The sequence below is a fragment of the Colias philodice genome, chromosome 18 (assembly GCF_061535455.1).
Source record: "Colias philodice isolate Cphi_HAF_F1 chromosome 18, ilColPhil1 Martin Lab GWU primary, whole genome shotgun sequence".
NCBI classification, from domain to species: domain Eukaryota; kingdom Metazoa; phylum Arthropoda; class Insecta; order Lepidoptera; family Pieridae; genus Colias; species Colias philodice.
In genome coordinates this window covers 6416291-6442207 of record NC_143103.1, presented here as the reverse complement: position 1 = coordinate 6442207, position 25917 = coordinate 6416291, and the positions used below count along the sequence as shown (strand labels likewise).

The 25917-nt window shown below is 34.3% G+C and overlaps 4 protein-coding genes across 12 annotated transcripts; 2 read left to right on the top strand and 2 right to left on the bottom strand.

Annotated features, from left to right (window-relative positions):
• Nucleotides 1-848: 848 nt before the first annotated feature.
• On the top strand, nucleotides 849-20640 carry LOC149480516 (uncharacterized). Of its 9 annotated transcripts, XM_089706671.1 has the most exons (22): nucleotides 849-1034; nucleotides 1995-2203; nucleotides 2293-2469; nucleotides 5472-5654; nucleotides 6054-6225; nucleotides 6473-6673; nucleotides 6957-7102; nucleotides 7203-7315; nucleotides 8294-8447; nucleotides 8876-8956; nucleotides 9602-9757; nucleotides 11025-11130; nucleotides 11812-11909; nucleotides 12183-12314; nucleotides 12816-12956; nucleotides 14034-14138; nucleotides 14740-15183; nucleotides 16636-16752; nucleotides 17106-17165; nucleotides 17662-17760; nucleotides 18200-18262; nucleotides 18507-20640. In XM_089706671.1, exons 2-22 carry the CDS (start codon nucleotides 2003-2005, stop codon nucleotides 18525-18527), a joined length of 2970 nt encoding a protein of 989 aa, XP_089562797.1. In that variant the 5' UTR covers nucleotides 849-1034; nucleotides 1995-2002; the 3' UTR covers nucleotides 18528-20640. The 9 variants fall into 9 exon arrangements, with proteins under 9 accessions (XP_089562797.1, XP_089562792.1, XP_089562788.1 ...); XM_089706666.1 differs by lacking the exon at nucleotides 17106-17165 and having other exon boundaries at nucleotides 850-1034; nucleotides 1998-2203; XM_089706662.1 differs by lacking the exon at nucleotides 17106-17165 and having other exon boundaries at nucleotides 850-1034.
• Nucleotides 20641-20978: 338 nt separating this feature from the next.
• Nxt1 (NTF2-related export protein 1) lies at nucleotides 20979-21520 on the top strand. The gene has a single exon (XM_089706315.1). The coding sequence runs from the start codon at nucleotides 21068-21070 to the stop codon at nucleotides 21482-21484; it is 417 nt and encodes a 138-aa protein (XP_089562441.1). The 5' UTR covers nucleotides 20979-21067; the 3' UTR covers nucleotides 21485-21520.
• Nucleotides 21521-21522: 2 nt separating this feature from the next.
• Nucleotides 21523-22199, bottom strand: LOC149480514 (lipopolysaccharide-induced tumor necrosis factor-alpha factor homolog). The gene is made up of 2 exons (XM_089706314.1): nucleotides 21802-22199; nucleotides 21523-21724 (listed from the first exon to the last, which is right to left on the bottom strand). The coding sequence occupies exons 1-2, from the start codon at nucleotides 22101-22103 to the stop codon at nucleotides 21610-21612; spliced, it is 417 nt and encodes a 138-aa protein (XP_089562440.1). The 5' UTR covers nucleotides 22104-22199; the 3' UTR covers nucleotides 21523-21609.
• Nucleotides 22200-22304: 105 nt separating this feature from the next.
• LOC149480513 (lipopolysaccharide-induced tumor necrosis factor-alpha factor homolog) lies at nucleotides 22305-23967 on the bottom strand. Its single transcript, XM_089706313.1, has 2 exons — nucleotides 23318-23967; nucleotides 22305-23224 (listed from the first exon to the last, which is right to left on the bottom strand). The coding sequence occupies exons 1-2, from the start codon at nucleotides 23728-23730 to the stop codon at nucleotides 23110-23112; spliced, it is 528 nt and encodes a 175-aa protein (XP_089562439.1). The 5' UTR covers nucleotides 23731-23967; the 3' UTR covers nucleotides 22305-23109.
• Nucleotides 23968-25917: the final 1950 nt, after the last annotated feature.

The window sequence follows — 25917 nt, the reverse complement described above, 5'->3', positions numbered from 1 at the left end:
TCCGCCCGCGGCTTAAGCCGGCGGAAGAGCCGCATAGTTCCCGTTCCCGTGGAATTTCCGGGATACAACCTATCCTATGTGTTAATCCAAGTTACCCTCTATATATGTGTACTTCATTTCATTGTAATCGGTTCAGTAGTATTTGCGTGAAAGAGTAACATACACATACATCCTCACAAACTTTCGCATTTAGAATATTATTCTACATTTTATTCGTAGGTAGTTTGAAATGGATTCAGTAAAATAATTGTAATACTGTGATAGTATTGTTTATAAAATTATAACCGCTCCAAGCAACACTTTCAACGATATGACGATATCTAAATGTATACGTGTATAAATAGGTATTATGCCCAAATTCACACCAAAAGTATTGTAGTTGAATATTATTATACCTATGAAGTATTATATCTGTGAAAATAATAAACTAGAGGACCACTCTTGCCTCGAGCGTGGTGTATCCCCGTGTATGTTTATTGATGTTTACATTTTCTCTCCTTATGAACCATCCGTGTGCTTCAAGAATTATTATCAAGATTATTATTTAAAAAAAAATAACGAAATCGATGCTGCCAATCTCGATTCTCGACGCGACGTCTTGTGTTTGTTATAAACTGCGAATTAGTAATGATAATGATTGATTGATGATTTTGAACTGGATGATGAATGTTATTTTTTTTGTGTTTTACACACGTGTTTCATTACCTAAATAAAGCCTAAATATGATGGAGTCTGTGGATGGACTTTAGAATGGATATTCCGTAGACAGAGAAATACGGGATATTCACTGGATATTATAAGTTATTTGTATAATCTGGCAGAAAAAATATGTATTATGTTCTACATAGTCTGTACAAATGACGAATGCCGATTTGTCGGCGGAGTGACAGTTCCTTTCATCGGCATTTTTTTGTTAAAATTAAATCAATGTTTATTGAATAATTTATATTCTAGTTCCTTGGTTTTTTAATGCATCACGATAAAGAATATTATTGATTTAATAGTTTTTTTGAAAAATATACATATTTAAAAAGGTAAGCTTATTGGTTTGATACAGTTGTCGTTATTGTTTCGTTTCCAAATAAATATTCTTTTTTATTTCTTACAAGAAATCACCGTATTCGATTTATATTCACTTTCTGGTATGTAAACTTACGGTAAATATTTAAATAACACATAATAATCGTATTAAAATTTAAAAATATCCTGTCCATAACCTTTGACATGTGTCATTGCTTACGTGTCAGCCTTCGCAGAAGCTTCGTAAATCGTAGTTCAAGTTCCTATTCCATTGCGGGATGTTTAACATTTATAAGCGAAAAGTTTTATGGAATTAAATAATATTGCTATTTAAATTGGTACGTTTTGGTGGTCTGCGATCATTAGAAATACAGAGAAATAAAACACCGGTTGAATTAAAGTCTCGCACCCTCGCTTTGTATTATTGTATAAGAATTTAATTAGAATTAGTCTTAGTAGTACCTACTAAGCTTTACTAATCTTATTACAAACCTTTCTTTTTTTATTATCATCTGCGTTTTTTTTTTCAAAAAAGTACATACATATACATCATATTCTTTCTAAACTGTCGATTTTAAAATATACTTTTAATTATAATCATCTGCATTACAATAAAATATCAATTTTAATAGCTTGAAAAACTAAAACATTTTTTTATAGAATATGCTGTTTTTAGTTAAATATTTAAAAATTATAATTTCATACATATTTGTTATCTACTAAATAATAACTATCCATCAGTCCCCGGAATCACAGACACAATAGATAATCCATTGTGTCGCGCCCCGATCGGGGCGCTCGGTGGTCAATGGGTTAATTAATTATTAAACTAAATAAGAAGTTTAAGTGCCTTCATAACATTGGCGTTATTAAGACAATTAGCCATTTCACCATACTAAAATTATTGTCAAGTAATATAATTTTAGGGTATCTTCAATAAGTTTAACAAATATATTAACAGAGAGTGAATGCAGCAGGTCCGATGGAGCTGCAAGCATTGCTAGTGTTGTGTGGTATTGGAGTCGCGGGAGTAGCTGTACTTCTACTCATGGGTCTCTTCTCAGCATCAGGAACAAGCTATGAAGAAGCCATCGCTCAGCAACGAAAGGCAACAAGTGAACTGTTAGCTCTCGCTGAGAACAAGTCAAAGAATAAGAAAACAAATAAAAAAGCTAATAAGAAGGTAGTGTAAATTTGTATCAAATTAATTTTAATATTCTTTTAAGGAAAAAAAAAATATTGTGAATTACTCATTGTATGAATCTTTTGTAGTTGGCCAAGAAAGAAAAGAACAAAGAAAATACCACTGCAGCAACGGGAAGTGAACCAGAAAGTGAAGCACCGGCTGAGAGTGGAGTTGAAGATGAACCAGTGGTGGGAAAGCCACATGTTGAATTTAGACCACCTGTTGTTGTCGAGGTGCCAACTGACCCTCCACTAAACATCAAGGTGAGCATTAGAGATAATATCATTTGATTATTGTTATAACCAGCTACATTATTTTGAGCATTATAGACAGTGTCCAGCCTAGCTTGAATGTAATGTCGAAAATCTATACTAATACTAGCGGTCCGCCCCGGCTTCGCCCGTGGTACATATGAAAAATAGATGTTGGCGGATTCTCAGACTTACCCGATATACACAGAAAATTTCATGAGAATCGGTCCACCCGTTTCGGAGGAGTATGCAGACTAACATTGTGACACGAGAATTTTATATATAAGATTATAAAGAAGAAAGGTTTATATTTATGTATGGTTTTCACGCATAAACTACTGGACCGATTTTGATGAAATTTGGCACAGATAATCTTTAGACCCTGAGAAAGAACATAGGCTACTTTTTATTGCGAAATATGTACCACGGGCGAAGCCGGGTCGGACCGCTATATTTTATATGATATAAATTTGTTATTTATTATACATTTTGTAAATAATATTGTTTCTTATTAGAATAATTAGAATAAGAATAAGAATAATTTATTTCGCCAAAAGCCAACAACAGATATAATGAAAAGAACAAGGAATACAAAAAACACAGAAAAGGACAAAAGTGTGGCAGACCTTTAGCAAAAAGGGGACCAACTCAGTATTAAGCTGTGCCTTCAACAGCACAGCACTGATTTTCAGTGGCCCCCAATGTTTGAAGTACAGCTACAGACCGAAGTATAGAGGGATAGAAATTATATTAATAAAATAAACAATATTACACGTTATAAATATTATACATATAAAAAGAAGGCATAGGAATATACATATATACTAGAACATTAAGAAAATAGTAATAAATAATAACGAAAATAAAAAAATTAATAAACATACATACAGATAAATAGTCACAAAAGAGAGATGCTACATTCTACAGTAGGTTACGGTTGTTTTTTTAAAATAAAAGCAGCAACTTTATTTTTGAAGTTATTAATGCAACGAAGGTTACGTAAGGGTGGAGGCAAGTTGTTCCAACACTTCGTAGCATTATAACTGAAACTGCCTCTGAAAGCGGTTGTGTGATGTTTGGGCACAATAAGTAGCTTTTGACTCATACCCCTGGTTTCATTGACAAGCGATTTGCGTCCTTTATCCCTACAAAAATGAAGCCTCTGGTAAAGGTACGTTGGACGCTCATTAATAATAATCCCAAAAAGAAACTTAGAAAAATGCACTTGACGTCGGCTTTCCATATTTAAAATTTTAGCTTCATTCAAAAAAGGACTGACGTGATGGCGTGGAGGAATATTCCAGCAAAATCGCGCGCAACTATTTTGTACACGTTGTATAGCCTTTTTAGTACGTACGAGTAATCTGGAACCATACATACAATCAGTGTAATTGAATTTTGATAAAATTAGAGAATCACACAACCGTATACGAAGCTCAGTGCTTAAAAAGGGTCTAATTCGATATAGTAGTTTAAGCCTGTAAAAGCAATTAGAGATAATAGTGTTAAAATGGTTTTCAAATCTGAGGTTTTCGTCAAACACAATACCTAAATTTCGAGCTTCATGTACTCTTTCAATAATCTTTCCCGAAATAGTAATAGTAGGATTATGTGATTCTATCTTGCTAACAATTTTGGGGCTGCCTAAGATCATATATTTAGTCTTTGCAGGATTCAAAACTAACTTGTTACGTTCTGACCATGAATATATGCGCTCTAAGTCAGAATTCAGTGAGACCAGTGCTGTATCTGTATCCTTCGGATTAAAAGATATAAAAAGTTGAATGTCGTCGGCGTACAGGTGGTATTTGCAAAATTTTATTTCATTGACAACATCTGCACTGTATAAAATGAACAATAGTGGTCCCAAAATAGATCCTTGTGGAACCCCTCTATTGATCGTACGACAGGTTGAATAGGCCATATTACCATCTATTTGGGGGACAGCAACTGTTTGAGTCCGACCATTAAGATAGCTGGCAAACCATTTAACTGTATCTGAACTAAAACCGTAGTATGTAAGCTTCGAGAGTAGAAGAGTGGTATTGATGGTATCAAAGGCACGGGAATAGTCCAACAATACAAGAAGGGTCCCTTTGCCTTCATCCATCGCAGATAATATATCATCCGTAACATCCACTAAGGCAGTGGTTGTGCTGCGATTCTTTCTGAAACCCGATTGACGCTCCGGTAATATTCCATTGGTTTCCAAAAAATCGATTAACTGCTTTTGGACTATCTTTTCAATTACTTTAGAAAGGCAAGGTAATAAACTAATGGGGCGAAGTTGTTTGAGCTCCATTGGGTTTTGAATTTTAGGGATAGGTCGTATGAGCGCATTTCGCCAAATGGAAGGAAACGTTTTAGAAGAAAATGATGTATTAATAATATGAGTAAGTATTGGTAGAATTTTAGAACTAGTTAAATTGACCATGTATTAGAATGTGTCTATGTATTTTCTATTTGTAAATAGTTATCTGAATAATATTGGGTGAAGTTTTACTATATTTATCCATTTCTTTGTAAAAAGCTCTATTCTTACCTGCAATCTTATCAGTATTATAATATTTTTGTAACCTTTTGAAGTTGGATTTCATGGAGTTATCTCATCTATAAAATGTTATTAAATATTCATATCATATTATCTTTGTTTAAATGCATTTTTGGGGTTTGGTTATATAATTTATTGGTCTATAAATAAATGCATGTTACACAGTTTTTTAGATCATATATCTATCATTTATTGGCATGCTCATGGGAGTATATTTTATACATGAATCATTATTTCAAATGTATCTGGATATTTGTTTCATTCACATATAAAATATAAAGTCTCTGTTGCTCACATATTCAGCCAAATGCTTTGACACTGTTAACCAAATAAACAATAATATATCACATATCACATCCCCTCCTTTACGAAAAATATCGAATTTGTTTACCTTAGGCACCATACTGTGATGTTATGTGATTATTGAGATAAAAAATTAAGGGGAAGCAAAATGTATGTACAGATTCGCAAACGCGGCAAGGATTCTAAAGTAAAGCCGATTCTTGTAAACAAAGAGGATCCGAGCTGCGTTAGCGATCCGAGCACGCTCCCCGATACTACGGTTACGCCAGCCGTCAACCATTTCGAGGAGATGCAACCTAAGGATGAGTTCGAGTTGTTACATTCTACACTCTCTGGGGACAAAGTGAGTCCCTCACTTAAACCCTTCCACTCACGCTTTTGTACTAGACATTGTGTTTTATGTATTGTAATAATAAACTAAGAATATCTTATACAATATATTATTTATTACGTGTCATGTGTATGTTATATTATTTTTTATAAGTATGATTAGTTTATTTCATGCAACCTGACTAACATATATTTGTGATATGAAAGTTATTGGAGCATATTATTGTGGTAATATGTTTTAGTACAATAATTACATATTCAATAACATCAAACAATGTGCATGTGAATGAATCAATTCTGGTTTGCATGAAATGGCAATGAGACATTGTTTTCTTTCCAATTTGTATTTTTCATCATAATTATATTAAAATTAAATATTTTCAAATATTGTAACCTTATAATATTTTGTTAGCCAACTGAACCTAAAGAAGAGGTTGTAGAGAAGAAAGAAATCAAAGAGAATAAGCCAAAGCAAGCTAAAGGCGGTGCTAAAGTACAACCAAAACCTGTGGTAGAGGCTGTTAAAGAAGAGGCTTCCCGGGAACGTCGCAATAGCGGTGAAGCTCCCAAAGAACAACGAAAAGGTATATTTTAATATAAATATTATGTATGTTTAAATTTATAAAAGCGTTATAAATCTCTTGTATGTAACTCATACGTTACAAAATTTGCGCGATTCCGAGTTTTCTGTGACATTGTATTTTATGTGTTTTATTAAATTGTAGCCCAAGTGCCCAGCCCAGTTTAAACTCGCAAGTGCATTTTCTTAAGTTCAGCACAAAGAAAATAATATAATTATAAAAATTGTTCTTATAAAGATGTTCATTACAGCAAAGAAAGTAGAGAAGAAAGCAGTTGAAGAGAGTACAGTCGCAGAGGAAATTGTGCCTCCACTAAACGCTCCACAGCCGAGCGAGCTCACAACCGAGAAGATCTTGAAGTTCGTCGCAGCGCCCGCCGCGGTCCCGGCGCCTTCGCCCCCCGCGAAGGGCAAGAAGAAGAAAGCCGAGCCCAATGTGCTTTCACTTATGGGTCAGTTGAGATTTTAAAATAATGTTTGTCTGTAATACATTTCAAATTTTATGTTGTATTTAATTTTTATACTAATTAATAAACTTGAATGTAAAGTACTATTTTAATAAATTCGGAAAATTATATAAATTCGTATGCCCATTGTTCAATTTGAAAAACATTTTGATTATGTTTCCGTCATACAAGATAGAGTGGAATGTTTAATCATTGTGTGATAATATGCAAATTATTATCTTATTTTGATACCAATACTACGAAAATAAATGAAAAAAATGTTGAACAGCGGGCGATAGCGGCGGCGTATCTGTGAGCGAATTGGTCCGAGTGGTGAAGGAAGCGTCTCTCTCTCGCACCGAGATACAGATCCTTACTGATGCTCTGCTGAATAAACAGCATGACCCTCTGCCTGAACACTCTGAATGGACTGAGGTAATTTATTATACTATTAAATTAAATAAATGTGTGATATTATTTTAATTAATACTACATTAGTATATAATAATTAAACAATTTGATCAATTGTTCTCAGGGCCCCAATGATCCTATGCAAAAATTGAAGAAACAACTTGCTGATAAAGAAAAGGCGCTTGCTGATGAAATCGAGGCATCTCAAGCTCTGCACGCTAAATTGAAGGAATTGAGGTAAGCTTTTTTAATAAGGCTTAGGGTATGTTTAAAAAAACATGCAATTATTTGTTTAAAAAAACATGCATAATATTGTATCATTGTTAAAATATACTTACAATAATTATGCTATTTTTTTAAATAAACATAAGTAAATTATACTCTTATAAGATACTCTTGTATGTACAATACTTGTACCAAATACGGTACAAGTGTATGTATGCAAGTGTAACGTACATACACGCTTCAAGTATAGTGTATAAATAGCTACACAGTTCTTGTAGAGTATATCAATATCATGAATACATAATGTATATTGGGTGAAATCGTTTCTGGATATTTTTCGTTATATTAAAAAAAAATATTATTGTCATTCTACTCATTAGGTAATGTACTTTCGATATCAGTTTAAAGTTTTGAGATACCTGCAATAATTACGGAATAATCGCCTGCGCACACTTAACTATTATATCCTGTATAAAGTAATAATGACGACGCGGTTGGCGCAGTGGTAAAGTAACTGCCTACTGAGCCGACGGTCCCGGGTTCGATCCCCGGTCAGGGCAAATATTTGTGTGATGAACTCAATTATTTGTTCTTGGGTCTGGGTGTTGTTATCTACTAGCTTTCCACCCGCAGCTTCGCCCGCGCAATCTAAGAAAAACCCGCATAGTTCCCGTTCCCGTGGGATTTCCGCGATAAAAAGTAGCCTATGTCCTTCTCGGGTATCAAAATATCTCTATACCAAATTTCATGCAAATTGGTTCAGTAGTTAAGGCGTGATTGAGTAACAGACAGACAGACAGAGTTACTTCCGCATTTATAATATTAGTATGGACTATGGATATATGTATTTATTAAATATTATATTATATTTATCGTCGCCTAGTACCCACAACACAAGCCTTAATTGAGCTTACTGTGGGACTAGGTCGATTTGTGTAATAATATCCTATAATATTTATTTATTTATTATTTAATGACCATTTTAACCAGGGGCCTGCTAAACGCGGAGCGCGGTCGTGCGGGGGCCGCGAGCCGGGCGGCGGAGCAGGCGACGGCGGCGGCGCGCGCCGAGCTGCACACGCTGCAGACCCGCCTGCAGCGCCTGCTCGATGACAACCACGCGCTCGCGCAGGACAAACTCGTCGTACGTATTGTGTATATTATATTGAAAGAAAAATATAAGTATGAATGAATGATATTGTACTTTATTGCTTTGAAAATAAATACAAATATGTAATACATAGATATGAAAATACGATGAAGTATATAATGGATAGTATTGTTGACCTTTTGATGTTTTGATCAGCCTAAAATTATTTATGCTGATCGAAACATCTAAAGGTCGACATAGATGTATGGATTAGAAGTTCAGATGGATTAAAAATTCAGGTTTTGTACATGCTTTATTTTGTACCATAGCTAAAAGATTTCCTCAAATTTCGCAAGCATAGTTCCCGCAAACTAATTTGCGGACAGAAAGCTGTATATTTTTCACTTATTATGAAAAAAATACGATGATGGTTTCCTGTACTTTACAATTATTATATGTAACACTATTACTATTTTTTGTAGCTTCAAGCAAAATTGGGCGAAGAGGGTGAAGCCCAGGCGCAACGAGTTCAAATGGAAATGCATATTCAAAGATTATCTGAGGTGAGTAAATATTAAAAAAAAAACTAACATCACAGACAGAAATTATAACTCTAGCGGGGCATATCTGATCATACATACTGGTATTGTTACTACTGTAAAAAAAATTATATTGTAAATAGAGCAGAAAAAATTTGACAATAACAGAGATTAACAATTATATCGATGTAATTAAGAACGCGACTGTACATTGAAAGTGCGCGGAATGTCTTTTCAGCGCCTAGGACGGTATACGATTGGGGAGCCAGGTGGCGAACTAAATCCTCTTGTCGAACAAACCTTATTTTTGACTTTTGCACATTATTATCAGTCAGCACTAGAGTTATTTGCCGCTACTTTACAAGTTTATCAATTTGGGTGATTACGGTCTCATATGATTTTATACGTTTTAAAAGAAAACCTTTTAAAAACGATAAATTATTTTTTGACGTGACAACGTCTTATAATTCGATAGAGCCGGCTGCACGCACGAAAAAACATGACTCATGCGGCGTTACCTCGCTCTGAGGCGTTCCATGTAAGGCTTGAAGTGCAAGCGAGAGCGCGGAACGAGCGACAAAGAAGCACAATCGGACGTTGTCACGTTCAACTATCGTCAGTAAACCGACTTTACAGACAACTATTTTTATTACTTCGATATTGTTATAGGCGGAAGCAACCTTAATACAGCAGCTGGCAGCTCTCCAGGCGGAGCTAAACGCACGTGTGCTAGAGGCGGGGCAGGCGCGGTGCGAGGCGGGCGCGGCGAGAGACTCCATGATGATGGCGCAGCAGCATGCCGCCGACCTCGCGCAGCAGCTGCAGGTGAGCGACTGCGACTGGAAACGGGAAATATAATAAACTAGCTGTTTCCCGCGGTTCCACCCGCATTGCTCCGCTCCTGTTGGTCTTAGCGTGATGATATATATCCTATAGCCTTTCTCGATAAATGGGCTATCTAATACCGAAAGAATTTTTCAAATCGGACCAGCCGATTATATCATACGTACGTATCTACAGCTTACGTCAATCTCATACATTCGTAGTCTATTCTATTGAACGCTACGCTAACAGAAAGCCACTTGACTAGGGGGGCAGTAGTTCCCGAGATTAGCGCGTTCAAACAAACAAACAATCAAACAAACTCTTCAGCTTTATAATATTAGTATAGATAAGAGAATTCCGAATGTTAAAAATATCTAATGACGATTCGAAAGTGCTTCTTAAGAAGTCTAATTGAATAAATAAATGTTTGAGTTTGACAAGGCTGCGTTCGCACAGTGATATTTCACGGCCCGGTTTTATTCTCCGCATTAAAATGAATAAACAACAACATTGCAATGAACACACTGTATTTGTAAGTCATGAATTACCTATATAAGCACATTTGGAACCGATGTATGTAAGCACATTTTTTGTCTTCCTTGCGCATTATGTTTGAAATAAATGTAAAATTCTTGTTTCCTGTATAAATAAATAATTAAAATAACGCCTATAAGCCTAGTACGCAACGAAGAAGCTAATAAAAAAAAGTGAGATTTTTGTCAGTTTTATGTTTTCAAACGAGAAACAAGTGTTAAATGGATGAATCTACTCAATAGCGCCGGACTAAGTGAATTTTATTCCGCAGTGCGGATACGTACAGATTCAATTTAATTGCGAGAAAAAAACTGCGCGGTGAAATGCAGCTGTGCAGACACAGCCTAATAGTTTTAAGCGTCTGGAAACATGTTTATTGAAATTGAAAAAAAAAAAATTGTAGAGTACTTAGTTAATTACGTCATATTGTTATAAACTTATTTTAGTGCTTACTTGTGATTTTGTCAAATTTGACTTGCATTAAATTCTACTAAAAAGTGTCACCTGTATAGTAAGGGCCGATTTTTCAATGCTTGGATAAAACTTATCCGTCCAATAAAATATTACACGATAATATTAAAATGTCATGTAAACTGTCAACTACGGGCAATTAGAATACGTTTTTTAAATGGTAGTTTTATACATTATTCGACGAATAAGTTTTATCCAAGCATTGTAAAATCGGCCCTAAGAAAAACATTATCAGCATAATTAACTATGTACCCATGTCCAGGAGGCAAACCGTCTGTACTCGGAGCTAGAGCAGCAGCGGCAGTGCGCCGTGCACGCGGAGCAGCTCGCGCAGCAGGAGCTGCGGCAAACGCAGCAGCGACTCGCCGGTATGTATAGTAACACCGAGGTAGAAAAAATGTTGTGTGGTTTTATGAAACCACGGTAAAAGTGAAACTTAGGCACAAAATTATCGTACGGTTCCGAACACTGCTTTATACCTACTCGGTAGCCGACCGTCACGCGACATGCGCTACACAGACCAAAAAGTTTGAGACGATGTAATAAAAGTTTCACTTTAAAAAGACGGGTTGCACTCCGGGAGTGCCGGCAGAAGTGAAAACTTGATTATTAACGTTGAGCAAAGAGCATGTTTGATATTTTGGAATGGGTCTTGGGCTTTTTCGATCAGGTCACGTCACACGTGTCCTGACGCGAGTTTAAGATTTTATACCCAACGCCGCTAAAGAAGTTGTAACTTCAATAAGAGCGTGTGTGCTGACGATACGTGTCAGAAGTGAAACTTCCTTGGCAAGATTTAAAGATATCAAAATTTTCGCCTTACTTCATGATGACGGTATTGCCTATATACATAAAAATACAACAATATCTGGATATTAACTTGTTGGTGGTAATGCGCACTATCCATAGAAAAAGATGTAGCAAAGCAAAATTGGTACATTTCTGACTCGCTATATCTTACGCACAGACAGACAATAATACCAATATTTTAATTGAATTGGAATAATTATTTCGTGCAACGTGATTTCCATATGTATTTGTGTAAACAGATCTCCAGAATGAAGTTCAAAGAGCAACCACACGAGCGCAGACAGCTGAGAGCAGTTTAGACAAGGTGAAGGAAGACTATGAAAAACAAAAGGAAGAGGTTAGTTGGAAATTGTATTCTTTAGAAATTATTTGATTTGAGCCAACCAAACACATTTATGATAATTTTTAAACTGAAGAAACTATTTTCGTAAGTATCTATATGAAACGAACATTGCAATAAAAGTTGCGATACATTTGAAAATATGATTTTTTTTAATAACTCAGGCCCCGGAATCACAGGTACAATAGAAAATCTATTGTGTCGTGGACCGATCGGGCCGTTCGGGGCTCAATGGGTTAAATAATATTACACCATACACATTTGTTATAGCTATCGAAGGAGGTCGCTTCTCTTCGCGAACAGTTGGCCGCGAGGGAAAGCGAACTGGCTGAAATCAAAATGATGAAAGTTACACCCGCGCAAAATGGCTTGCCGGTCAATGATGCTAATGAACAACAGAAGGTGTGTTGGTGTATTTTATATTACATAATATATAGTTTAAAGATGTAAAGTTGTAGAGAGAAAGAGGCGGAAAGATTGTAAGCAGGTAGGTACATTTTGCGACAAGTTCAAACTTGTTCAATGAGCCGTTGTTTTTGTTATGATTAGTTTGACTTTACACTTCTCACGAATTGGTATGTTTAGTTATCATTCGGTTACTGTAGAATAGCATTAATAAATAATAATTGATTAACAATTAATAATTCGAAGTTTTATTTATTTTCTCTCACAAATTTCGAACCATTTGATATTTCAAACTCTTGATAATTCGTAATATTTTGAGAGTCCCTCGAGTTTAAAAACAATATATATAACAAAAATATATATATAACGAAACAGACAATATTATGTTATAAAGCTAAAAAGGCGGCCTTATCGCTACTAAGCGATTTCTATCAGGCAACCTATGGGTAGGATTTTGTAGATTAAATTCATATATGTAATTCCATTGATAATATACAGGCAGCGGAGTTAGCCAAAGTGGAGAGTGTGGTGGAAGCTCTCCGCAGAGAGTTGAGTTCCGCGCAGGCTGACAACCAGCAGCAGAAGGAGCAGCTGGCGCAGGTGCTGCAACAGCTGGAACATTATAAGGAGAAGAATAATGTAAGTTTAACACATAAATAAATAAACATCTTGAGTTGGCTGGAGTTTGTGTTATGTTGTCTAGAGAGTAATAATTATTTAAATACTAGAGGTCCGCCCCGGCTTACATACATATTTCGCAATAAAAGGTAGCCGTCCTTTCTCGGGTATCAAAATATCTCCATACCAAATTTCATGCAAATTGGTTCAGTAGTTTAGGCGTGATTGAGTAACAGCCAGACAGACAGAGTTACTTTCGCATTTATAATATTAGTATTTTAAATATGTGTGTATTTCAATAAGTGTGTATGGTAAATGAGATAAAACTTTTTAATAAATTATTTCTATTTACAAAATCGGAACCCACGCAGCCGTGATTCATACAGACCCACAGATTTGCGAGAATAGACAGTCTGATTCACTGCTTTGTTCTGATTATTGAAACTGATGATATATTTAAAATGACCCAAAAACTTTATTAACTTATGATATAGAACCTGCAGTAAAATCAGTACAATTTTATGCGCAGTCAAAATAGTTTTAATATTCTATATTTACAAAACTTAACACACATTTTCATTATGCGCTACACAGTCTGCATATAATGCAAATGAAGACTTATTTACGTAGGTAGCGGTTTTCTTACATTCTAAATATACCATATGACGACAGCTATTATTTAACTTGCAGCTCTGCAAATAATATATGTATATGAATAATGTCCTTGCATGAATTTAAACTTAGAATATTTAATTTACTAATTTTATTTATACTCAACTGAGAATTTACTCATTTTATTTGTACTTTAACCCATTGAGCCCCGAACGGCCAGATCCGACCGCGACACAATAGATTTTCTATTGTGTCTGTGATTCCGGGGCCTGATGGATTAATATGAATTATTGGTATTTTACTAAAAGTACCGCCGATTTGGAATGTTTCTTCAACCTACATCGACGTACTAAGAAGAATCGGCTAGACATTCTATAATCTATCTTTACTCTTATTCATAACATTATCTATTTCTTACATTCTATTATTACATATAATTTTAACACACTCAACTTTCAACTAATTTGTTTGACTCCAATCACTCAGGAGTTGCGAACTAAAAACTGGAAAGTAATGGAGGCTTTACAAAGCGCTGAAAGATCGCTGCAGGCTAAAGCGTCCAGCGCGTTGCCGGCCCAAGGCACGACGTCTGTAAGTGTCGTTACTTATAATAACGTGCAACGTGTTATTTTTGATTTCCATTATATTTTTTCATAAAGGTCCATTTTAATGATTAATAACCTGGTCAAATTCATTTTTCTTCAATTCATTTTTAACCTAAAATTGATTCATTAATTTCATTTTTTAAAGAATATAATGGTTCTAACCATTATATTCTTTAAAAAAATGAAATTAATGTTGAATGAATAAATCAACGGTTATCTATATTAATCGGATACTAAAAAAGGATATAATCTTAAGCCATATGTTGATTATACTTTCTGAAATCAAAAGGAACAGGTTGTATTATCATCATTCGGAATAAGCTCTTTGGCCGGCTTCGCTTTGTATATACGCTACTAGTGCTATGTTTATAAATACCTTATATAATCCTAAATAGAAAACAAGATTATCGTGTTCTAGAAATGAAAGAAATAATATATCCTTACGTTCCTATATGTCTATAGTTGCTTGGAGAATGTGTTAGTGCATTTTTTATAATTATATAAAAATGCATCATATTTCCAATTTAGATGTTAAATAAATACAATGAACCAACTATTTGTTAATATGTATTACAATTTGTTAACAGGAAGCAAAAACGAAGGCAGAGGAGACAAATTACAATGAAGTGATAAATGTTCTTCGCTCCGTGTGTCCCTCTGCGGTTCCTGCAAACTCAACCGGCTCTGAATGGATCAAAGTATTCGCCGATAACATCAAAATTGAGTTACAAAAGAAAGAAACTGAAAAGGCATCCTTCGAAAAGTCGCTAAAGGAAAAGCTTTTGGAAAAAGAAAATGAAAAGAAAGAGCTCGAAAGTGAGATGCAAAAGAAACTCTTACAGAAAGAGAATGAAAGGAAGAAATTGGAGGGTGAGGTGCAGAAAAAGTTACAAGAGACTGAAATTGTGAGGAAGCAGTTGGCGGAAAGTTCACAAAAAGCGCCCGCAGATTCGAGACTCGGCGAGTTGGCCGCGCAAAATGAGCAATTACAGGCCTTAGTCGACAAATACAAGAGAATTATTGATGATACGGTATGTAGATACTAAAAATGTTTCTTATGTGCTATATAAAAAAGTATGTTTTTTGTAATACAAGCTAATTTCCACAGAATAATTATACAATTTCAGACTAACACAGGAACATAGCATAGCACATCTCAGGTGGAAAGGCACCTTTATTTTTACTATCCATTAAACATATGTATTATATGTGTGAAATAGTACTGTTTGCAGATGACACCTCATTAATTTTTAATGTGGATAGACATGACACAAATGTTGACGAAGTAAACTCTGCTCTTTTACGCATATCCAATTGGTTTAATGCTAATAATTTACTATTAAATACAAAAAAAACAAATTGTGTAGAATTTATCCTCCCAAATGTAAAAAAGGTGAAAAGGAATATTATTTTAAACGGGGAGGTATTATACCCTGTGGAATCGACTGTTTTTCTTGGTTTGACATTAGATGAGAAGCTTCAATGGGGGGCCCATGTTACCACCACCGCTGCTAAGCTCAGCTCAGCTGCATATGCAGTTAGAAGAATAAGGCATCTCACCGATGAAGAAACGGCTAGATTGGTTTACTTTAGCTACTTTCATAGCATAATGTCCTATGGAATTCTGCTATGGGGCAGGGCTGCAGATATAGAAACTATATTTATATTACAGAAAAGAGCCATACGCTCTGTATATAATTTGCGTGCTCGAGACTCACTAAGAGATCTCTTTAAGAATACTGGTATCCTTACTGTACCGTCGCAGTATATATTTAATAATATTTTATATGTACATAATAACGCTTACTTACACACAAAAGTAGGAGATAGACATTGTTATGACACAAGAAACAGAAATAAAATTGAAATGCCATTTTTCCGGCTAGCTAAAGTTAAAAATTCATTTATGGGCCAAGGTATACGCTTTTACAACAGAATTCCTCATAATATTAAAGAGTTTAGTAGTTCTAAATTTAAATCTTATATAAAAAATGTACTTGTCAAGAGAGCCTATTACAGTATTAAGGAATATATGGAAGATAAAAACCCATGGAGGGTTGTCGCGTGAAAACCACAGGACAGTTCTTTGGCATATTATGATAATATATTATGATATTACTTGGGTAATTTGTAAAATTGTAAATCTGACATGATTAAAAAGAGCAACTATGGAGTTTCTTGCCGATTCTTCTCCGTAGATACTGCTTTCCAAATCGGTGGTAAATGTTAAAAATATGTACTTAATGACGTTTCAAAAGTGCTTCTAGAAGAAGTCTAATTGAATAAATAAATGTTTGAGTATTATATAGTATTGTATATTTATATGTAATTTACTAGCGGTCCGCCCCGGTTTCGCCCGTGGTACCTACATGTCCTATCTCTCAAGTTGGATAATCGGTTAAGTGGTTTAGGAGTCCATTGAAGACAAACATTGTGACACGAGATTTATATATATTAAGATTTAATAAATTAAAACCAAACAGGAGGGCGTATTAAGCCGGTTACAACAAAACGTGGCCATAGAGGAGAGTCGCTGGGCGCAGCAGCTCGCCGACAAACAGAAGGAGCTCGACGACCTGAGGCACAGGACTGTTTCACAGGTATAACTTAATACTTATTGAACATGATATACCAGACTTAATTAAATAATGCATGCATTTATTTAATACTTAAAGATTATTTTTCCATATAAAAAATAACTCAAATGATTTTCCCATTCGATCGATCCAGCCTATTTACAAATAAGTCAGCACAAATATAGAAATTTAGTAAAAAAAAGCTATTGCAATTCACACTTTCTTTAAATTTCTGCCAATTCATTTTATTTTTGTAATAGAAAGGAAAAACTTACATCCAAAATATTTAAGTAATACTTTATTGCATAATGGGTCACAATCGGTAAATACGGAATACATTTTTAATCATGTCTACAATAGAGTGACTTTTCATGTAGGACCCAGTGGCGTTTGCATACTCCTGCATAGAAAAGTCATTACCTTCAATCGTAGAAGAGGTATATTTTAATTGACTTGATCGTTTCTTAGTGTCGTCTTTACGTGGTTTTCTTGGTATTTTCCTTTTTTGTGTCACTCAATTTAAAAGAAATCGCAGTCCGAAAGCACTTACTGTTTACGTTATAAGCATTGAACAAAAGAAAAGGTTTTTTTGCGCTAATTCATTGTCCTGAACAATACAGGTTATATGGGCTGGTTTAAAATAAATATAAATAACTGCACTTGCAGATTTTAAAAATTAATGCTAGTAGGATTTCACAACACGTGTTTCCATCATCATTTATTGCACTATTTGTTTTACTTGTTTTATTGTTATGTATTATTCTGGTGCAGTTTTTGCGTTTTTATTTGTGTGAGTTGTTGCATTGGTGCCGGATTTTTTTATATTATAATTATTATTTGAAGGCAAAAATAATCGAAATATTATGAATATTTAAATAGGAATTAAATAGTATGCACCCTTTAATTATTTTATTCTTATTTTTGTATTAACAGATGCAGAACAAAATTGATCAACTGCAGAGTGAACTGCAGAAGGCACAGAAAACAAAGAGCCGCAATGTCACCTTTGCTGAGGCAGAACGACTTACAGAGGTATGTTCTATTGTAACTTAACATGCTATTCTCTTAAATTATTTCAGAAAAAAGTTAGTGTAAGGCGCGGGACATATACAAGCGGCGCGGCGCGCATCGGGCGCACTGCGGGCGCGCTGCCGGCGTGCATCGGGCGCGCTATTGGCATTTTGTATGAAATAATTTTGGAAAGGCGGCGCAACCGTGGCACAACCGTGGCGTGCCGTCTCGACGCCTGTCCAAAATTCTTTCATACAAAATGTATAAGAAGGACGTGGTGCAAAACAGATTCAAGAGGTGCGCTTATGGCACGCCCGCGCCCGCGCCGCTTGTGTTTGACCCGCGCCTTAAAGACTTCATCTTATGACATCCGTTATCTCCGCCTAAAGTCTTAACTGACATTTTTTGTATACGGTCAGTAAATGAGTATACTAAAAAAAAAAATATTTTTTTATTACAGGAAAAGCTGATATCTAGTCTCTCAGATAAACATGAAATCGACGTACACAATGGTCCATTAAAGGTGAATTTCTAATAACATAATAAAACTTAAATAGCGTTGAGTTTATAAATGTTTGTTCACTTTCTTTTACGAGTGCTTCTATTCGAATAGTTGTCTTTCATGCCAAGGTATTAGAAATTATATGCAACTTGCATGTATTTTAACAACAGTTTAAATGAAAATAAAGAAGATCCGATTTATAGTGTTCTTTGATTTAGCATAAAGTATAATCAGGAAAAATATTAATATAATACGATATTTACAGGCATCTCTGGGAGAGAAATAACGAATAGAAAATTCACCACGAACAAGAATATTAGTAGGCGATCGTTGCATGCATTCGGTGCGTTCACACGAGTGCCGGTAACGTATCGGCCACTTGACATACACTGCCGCTGCCAACTTGTTAAAATTTTCTAACGAATTGTCTTAGTAAATTTATATCGACTTTTGGCAAACATTCTGGCTCTTTAGTTAACTTATTCCCACGTTATTTGAATGCGTAGATTCAAAATAACATTTAGCATCACTCTCAACGCCATGTAGAATCGATAAGTGAGATTACAATTTCGTGCTTATTTCTGTTACATTGTATGATAACTTATGTATATAAAATCCATTTAATTCTAAGGTAAATATGCGAATTTTCACAGTGTACTGAACATTTTTTGCGAATACCCTCAATTTTGTTTTGACATTGATACTAGATAATTTTGCTCAGGGATAAATTAATTGAATATTAACATGATTTGAAATGTTGAGTAGTGATAAAAAATATAAAAGACATGTGTAAATGTAGAACTTAAGTGTTTTACAGTTGTTGCAATATTCATTGCTTAGGAAATTATTTGAAAGTTGTAATGTCAATCGTTTTTTTTGAATATTTGTTGATTTTGGCGCAACATTGTATACGACTTAGTTATTTTATAATTGCTGTCTGAAATCGAAATTAATTTGTGTTTCTGTACACGTTAAGGTCATTGTTAAAAATTTTCTGACCACACAATATGTGACGATATTTTCATGAAAGTGAAACTGTGATTTAAATTATGTACTTTATGTTGTAGCAGACACTGAGATACAAAACTTAATTCCTAATAGCACTACTGCACTGATACTATTAGTGCATGGCTCTTCAAGTATGAACATACTTTAATGATGTAATGTTAAGTAAAGCAGCTTATATAATTTATAGACTAAATAAAAATTGACTAATTAGATGCGTAAAAATTGTTAAGGCTCTCCCATACAAAAGACTGATATAAAAACGGTTAATTTTTTATATAAGTAAAGATTTAAAATTCAAATAAAAGAGCCATGAATTACAAAATATGTTTAGTTTGATTTGAACAGTGATAGAAGATGTATCGGATCTTTATATTCTCGTGTGTGAGAGCCTTTATAATATAGAATTGTTTATTGTGTGAAATTAGATTTAGACATAAACTATTGCTCGCCTACAGTCTTCTGGGTGATACAAGTGCAAATTGATATAAAAAATAACCCTTATGTAACTTTGATTTACGTCATATGTTTACCGTTACGATATAATATAAACTTTAATCATAATTAACAACTTACAAAATAAATTCCCGTATTTAGATTTAATTAATTATTAATTTAATTTTGCAATATTTTCAAAAAGCAATTATTTGGATGTTTCTATTTAAGTTATTTAAAATTATAAGTTATTCCGAATTTAATTAAACGCGTGTTTGGACAATTTTAGGGAGTGTTATTTATTTTTAAAGATTTATTTATAGCTTTTGTACTAGTGCATAATCATTTTTCAGTGCCTTAGAATAAGATTTGAATTTGATAAGTCGACTGTTTTATTTTCCTTTAATGTAATAATAAAATTATAAAATGCATGTTAACATTAAGTTTTATAGTTAATGCCATTTTTATTACGCTGATATATTTGAACTATTTGAACACAATATTTAAGGGGTAAACAGATTTTCCGGGTTTCGAAGCAATGCATTGCAAGTTAATATACACTAATTAATATAATTTGCTTTAAAAATGACATCGATTCAATCTTAATTAATACAGATCTATAAAGTAATCAATAAATAAGCGAGCCTTAACTATTCGCACAATACGTTTTTATCTGATCCAGTTTAAGAAATATTATTAACGAAAATCGTTGTAATTCTATTCGACTAAAGTCTGTAAATGCCTGATCAATGAATCTAATGAAATCTTCCTGTTTCTTAAATTAATAAGTGTTTCAATAGTGCAGTATATCATGAATTACTGTGTCAAATGTCCAGAATTGAAATATTTAAACCTAGACATAATATTTAAACTTAATGATTTATATTGTAATAAGATCGGTCATATAAAGCTCGTAATTTTTAGATAAAGATATAATCAAATAAAATATTTCTACAACTTGTATGTGTTATTATTTTGTCTTTAGGAATCCAATTAGAAATTACATAAGTAAGTACTTGTTTGTATTTCATAACGTAATTCGACTATCTAAAGGATTACGGGGTGGAATTTCTTAATACCACTTGGAAGGTCCTATAGGTTGGAAGGTATCTATCTATTGCTCAATAGAGTTTATACCCCTCTATTCCTGCTTCATCACGGTCCATGTGCATTAAATTTTTTAAAAAATGTTTCGTCGTACTCGTCCACAGAGCAAGTAATGGTACTCGTCTTTATCTATGCTCTATGGCCCGTGGTCCGTGTTTCATACTCTGTATGTCTACAGTCATGCAATATGTCAAATGTCAAAACTATATTCTAATTCCTAATGTTTGAAAACAAATAAATGAACTTCAGTAGATCTCAAATAGAAAATAAAGAACAATAATGGCCACGGAAGTTGCTGTTAAAAAAGTTGACAATGCATGTGAAACTGCAGAAGAATTTACAAAATTATTTTATAAACAACTTGATAATAGTAGACACCTAACCTCAAAGTTGTATCTTGATACTGGTTTGTTAGTATGGAACGGAAATGGAATCAATGGAAACACTAAGATCCAGAAGTTCTTATTAGAATTACCACCAAGTAATCATTACGTAAAGACGCTAGATGCTCAACCTGTGGCCGAAAACTTTATGCCCAATAATTTGACATACCTTATTCAAGCCTGTGGTGATGTCACTTATCAGAATGAAGAAGAAAGGAAACCATTTCAACAAACTTTTCTAATTGTGGCCGTCGATGGAAAGTGGAAAATTGCATCGGACTGTTACAGATTACAAGTACCCTATAGTAATTAGATTATTGATGTATGAACAAAATAAAGTGATACAAAGAACTTTTTTTATTTATTTTTATTTGTCGTTAATTTAACTTAAATAATAATGTGGAGTTGAACATAAATATATTTTTAAGGTAATTTTGTTTAAAACTTAGATGCAGAACCCAAATAATAATTACAATGTGAACAATAATGTTCTGGTTTTTTAAATGTCTTCAATGCATAAGGTAAAGCAGCAAGGCAACATAACATACACCACCTGTGAACCAAAAACATTGTATAAATATTTGGAGTTTAGGGAATCACTTCAAACAAAATAATAGTTTAAAAACTTACATGGTAAGACCACAAATGAATCCGGCTATCATGTGTGTTTTTTGGGAATTTGCAAAGACCACATTAGTCCTGGACCTTTTATGGCAACTTGGACAATCAATGAGGACTGGTTCATCTTTTAGAGACTGTTGCACAATAATAGTTTGATGTATGACAGGTTGATTAGTTATCACTCGCCCATGCAACATATCCACAGGTGTATACGGAGGTGGAGGCTCTACATTTCGAATTTGATCTTGGTTTTCTTCAACTGCTTCTTGCCTATTTTCTATTCTGTTGGTCCTCTCATTTCTGTTGCTCATTTTTTTAATACATTTAAATAGAACTTGCTTCAATATTGATCAGTCCCACTTCATGTTGATAACATGTTATCAGTTAGTCATAGATGCTTTTATCTAATCAACTTGAATATACAAATAACAGATAAAGCACAATAATATAATAACTGGTATATATTCTCAAAATGGCTATTCAATAATATACTTGGGTAAATAAAATAAAAATAGCATTTACAATTTATTTGAAAGACATAAAAATATTATTACAATTCTGGAACAAAACTATCAATAAAGAACAAATCATAAGACTAAAAGATAATAAATAAAGTATAAACACTTGGAAGTATAATTATGTGGTAAATAAGACAGAAAACATACAATAATAATTCATTAGGTAAAGAAAATACAAATTTTATTATATGTTTATTGACTTGCTAACATTTATTGTTTTAGTATAGTTGAATTTGATTATATATATCACAGTTTATCCAATCACCATAATATTATAGATATTTTTAAGCATATAGATGAAATGCAATTTGAGTTTAGAAGTGATTGTAGATACGGATAAATAATAAATTGGGTGATTTTCACTTTTTATAACATTAAAAAGGGCACTGATTATTACTAAACAATTACAATGATAAAAAGGACATAATATATGTGTTGATTTATATACTCTCAATTATTTATTCAAATGTTAAATTATATGCGTATTTGATATTTATTTAAATATATATGTATTGGAATATTAGAAAGATGATCCAATAGCACACTTTAGATTATCATTCATAGTGAATAAAGCAAAAGCTGTCTAAGCTTAAATCATTTTCTTACAAGTTGTAAATATACTAAATTTCATTAAACTTATATTTGTGTCCTATAAACAATAAAAATACAATAGCAGATTTTTCACTTTAAACTTCAATGTTTGCAAATGGCACCTTAGAAATTTGCACTTTCAGACTATGTTACAATTTTAAGATTAATATTTAAATAAACTTTCATAATCCAACTTTTCTTCATTCTTTTAACATTTGTTACTCTTTCCGATAAAAGTACTGCAGTTTGGGCAGTAATGTTCGGCATCCTTGAATGTATCAAAGCAATATGGAACAAGACCCAGACAACACAGAGAGCAAGCCCTGAAAATAATAAAAAAATTGTAATTATTACATATCTACGAAATATTCATACATTACATATTTTTATCACTATAAATATTCACAGATACTCACATAGTTATAATGCATACAGATCCAGCTACTAAATGTGTGTGCCAGGCCGTGGTGTATGTTACTCTAGTAGTAACAACCTTTCCACAATTGTAACAGGTTACTGTAGTGGGTTCAGAACCGACTGCCGCAGGGATCACTACCCCTACTGGCACTGACATACCCGGTGGCGGCGGTATGTCCCCTGATTGAGGCTGGGTTATATTCACAACAGGAGGATGAGGGTAAACACCAGGTGCAGTGAAAGACTTCGGTGCTTGAGAGCCCGTAGGATAGCCGCCTGCCTGCGGTACCACAAATCCATAGGGCGGATTACCCACTACCGCTGAATATGGAGGTGGAAGATCATCTGGTGCCGTAGGGGCTATGGTTGGTACTGTAGATGCTATCGGTATATTTGGATCATGAGTAGCCATCTTGATGTTTACACTTAGACGTAAAATTTAACAATAAAGCCAAAAGTATATTTATCTACAGTTAATTTGTAGTTAGCATTTGAATTATTGATTAAATCTTTATTCCATTGAGATACACGTTATAAGAAGTAAGTTTCACTACACGATACAATGCAGAATACAAGAAAACTTCCAAAAATATGTTAAGTATCAAATATTGTTCGAAAATCAGAATGGCAATATTATAATTTATAAGTCAATGTAACATGTAAGTAAAGAATGACTGAGAGAATGACATTACGTAGAATCTGTCAAGTGAGTGTCAAAATTGTAGTGACATTGAGAGTGACATAAAGGCACAGAGCAAGTAATTTTGGCCCTACCTATTACCTAAGGGCGTATTCAGAAAGAAAGCTTGAAACTTATAAGCGCTTATAAGCGCTTATCGGCGCTTATAAGCGCTGGTAACCCGCGCAGGAAAATATATGAACATGCGCTTATAAGCGCTGATCGGCGCCGACAAGTTTGTTGAAACTTGTTGGAACTTGTCGGCGCCGATCAGCGCTTATAAGCGCATGTTCATATATTTTCCTGCGCGGATTACCAGCGCTTATAAGCGCCGATAAGCGCTTATAAGCGCTTATAAGTTTCAAGCTTTCTTTCTGAATACGCCCTAAGACCCTGTGACTATGTTATACCAAAAAATAGGTGTGTGTTATGAAAGTTTCATAGTTGTTTGCAGTCAAACCCTAATTTATGTAATTAATGCCGCCTCTACACATAGGCCAACGCGTTGGAAAGTACGCAGGCCCAGCCACCGGTCCAATGTAGCCTCTACACATAGGCCAGCGCATGCCCGTCCGACTAGGGCCCTTCCGGTCCTCCACTCAAGCGACAGCCCAAGCCGAGGTTCGAGATCCCCGTCAAGGAGGGACGCCCTAGCGCATGTCGCTACCAGGGTGAACGTTCAGTTCACCCACGCGTCCGCGTTAAAATGTAGAAACTATGAAGCCCTTCTGGCTATTATTGAGAAACACCACACAAAAAAAGGCCAGCGCATAATAAGTGCAGATAGCAACACAAAAAAATACTTATGAAAAATGTAATGCATGTAATGGCAGTAGAAGTAGCCATGATTCATTACACTTTAAAGTTAATTTCAAGTACCTAATTAGTTAAAAATTCTTGACTCATTGTATTTAAGATTAAATAAGTAGGTAGGTATGAAATGCTGAAAATACAATCATGTTATTTCTTATATGGCACGAGAGTGACCATATGCCATAGAAATAATAAAAAAAATCCTCCATTAGGAATCATACCACCAGAAAGAGGACGGTTGTAATTTTTTTGATTTTTCGAAAATGTCGATTATCTCGCACACTAGAATCGTTTAATTACAATTTTTTTTTTCTCAACCGACTCAACGTCCTCTATCTCCAGTTACCAGACTATCCATTTATTACGCCACACCTGTAGGTACATATATATAAATCCGTAAGTTTCGCAGAACAAAGCACTAATGGGCTTTATTATACATATTACTAGCTTCCGCCCACGACTTTGTACGTGCATCCCCGTTTTTCCCCGTTCCCGCAAGAATTTCGGGAAATCCTTTCTATGATAGATCACTATGTCAGTCACCTTTGAGTTATATGTAATATATAACCAGCGGTCCGCCCCGGCTTCGCCCGTGGTACCTACATGTTTAAACTATCCTATCTCTCAAGTTGGATTGAACTGTACTTGGTGTGCGAATTTTATTATAATCGGTTAAGTGGTTTAGGAGTCCATTGAGGACAAACATTGTGACACGAGATTTATATATATAAGATATATAGATTAGGTATATATTTATTTATAGAAACTTGGATTAGCTGGCGAACTTTCTGGATTCTGGATGGGGGACTTACATAAATAGCGGAGCGGATAGTAGAAGCGGAATACTGTATGTCGCAAAATAATGTCTTGCGAATCATCACCTTTTCGCATTTTGACCTACATATTTTTATCACGCTTTTATTTTCACAATTTCACCTGCTGTTTTATAGGTAACCGAGTCCCTGTTGTCCTTAAAACGGACAGATTTAATTCAAACTTTGTACTTACACCAATCATTTTCGTAATTTTTTGAGCTTAAGCGCGTTTTTAATGCGCCAAGCATTGAGAGTAATACCACAGTATTACCATATTTCCTACAGTAGTGCG

Excerpts from the sequence above, each read along its gene's own strand:
- LOC149480516 (XM_089706671.1), top strand. The coding sequence starts at position 2,003 with ATGGAGCTGCAAGCATTGCTAGTGTTGTGTGGTATTGGAGTCGCGGGA. Across the intron at positions 12,957-14,033 it reads ATTATAAGGAGAAGAATAAT|GAGTTGCGAACTAAAAACTG; the intron begins GTAAGTTTAACA and ends CCAATCACTCAG. Across the intron at positions 15,184-16,635 it reads AGAGAATTATTGATGATACG|GAGGGCGTATTAAGCCGGTT; the intron begins GTATGTAGATAC and ends AAAACCAAACAG.
- Nxt1 (XM_089706315.1), top strand. The coding sequence starts at position 21,068 with ATGGCCACGGAAGTTGCTGTTAAAAAAGTTGACAATGCATGTGAAACT.
- LOC149480514 (XM_089706314.1), bottom strand. The coding sequence starts at position 22,103 with ATGAGCAACAGAAATGAGAGGACCAACAGAATAGAAAATAGGCAAGAA. Across the intron at positions 21,725-21,801 it reads TTCATTTGTGGTCTTACCAT|GTGGTGTATGTTATGTTGCC; the intron begins GTAAGTTTTTAA and ends TTTGGTTCACAG.
- LOC149480513 (XM_089706313.1), bottom strand. The coding sequence starts at position 23,730 with ATGGCTACTCATGATCCAAATATACCGATAGCATCTACAGTACCAACC. Across the intron at positions 23,225-23,317 it reads TCTGTATGCATTATAACTAT|GGCTTGCTCTCTGTGTTGTC; the intron begins GTGAGTATCTGT and ends TATTATTTTCAG.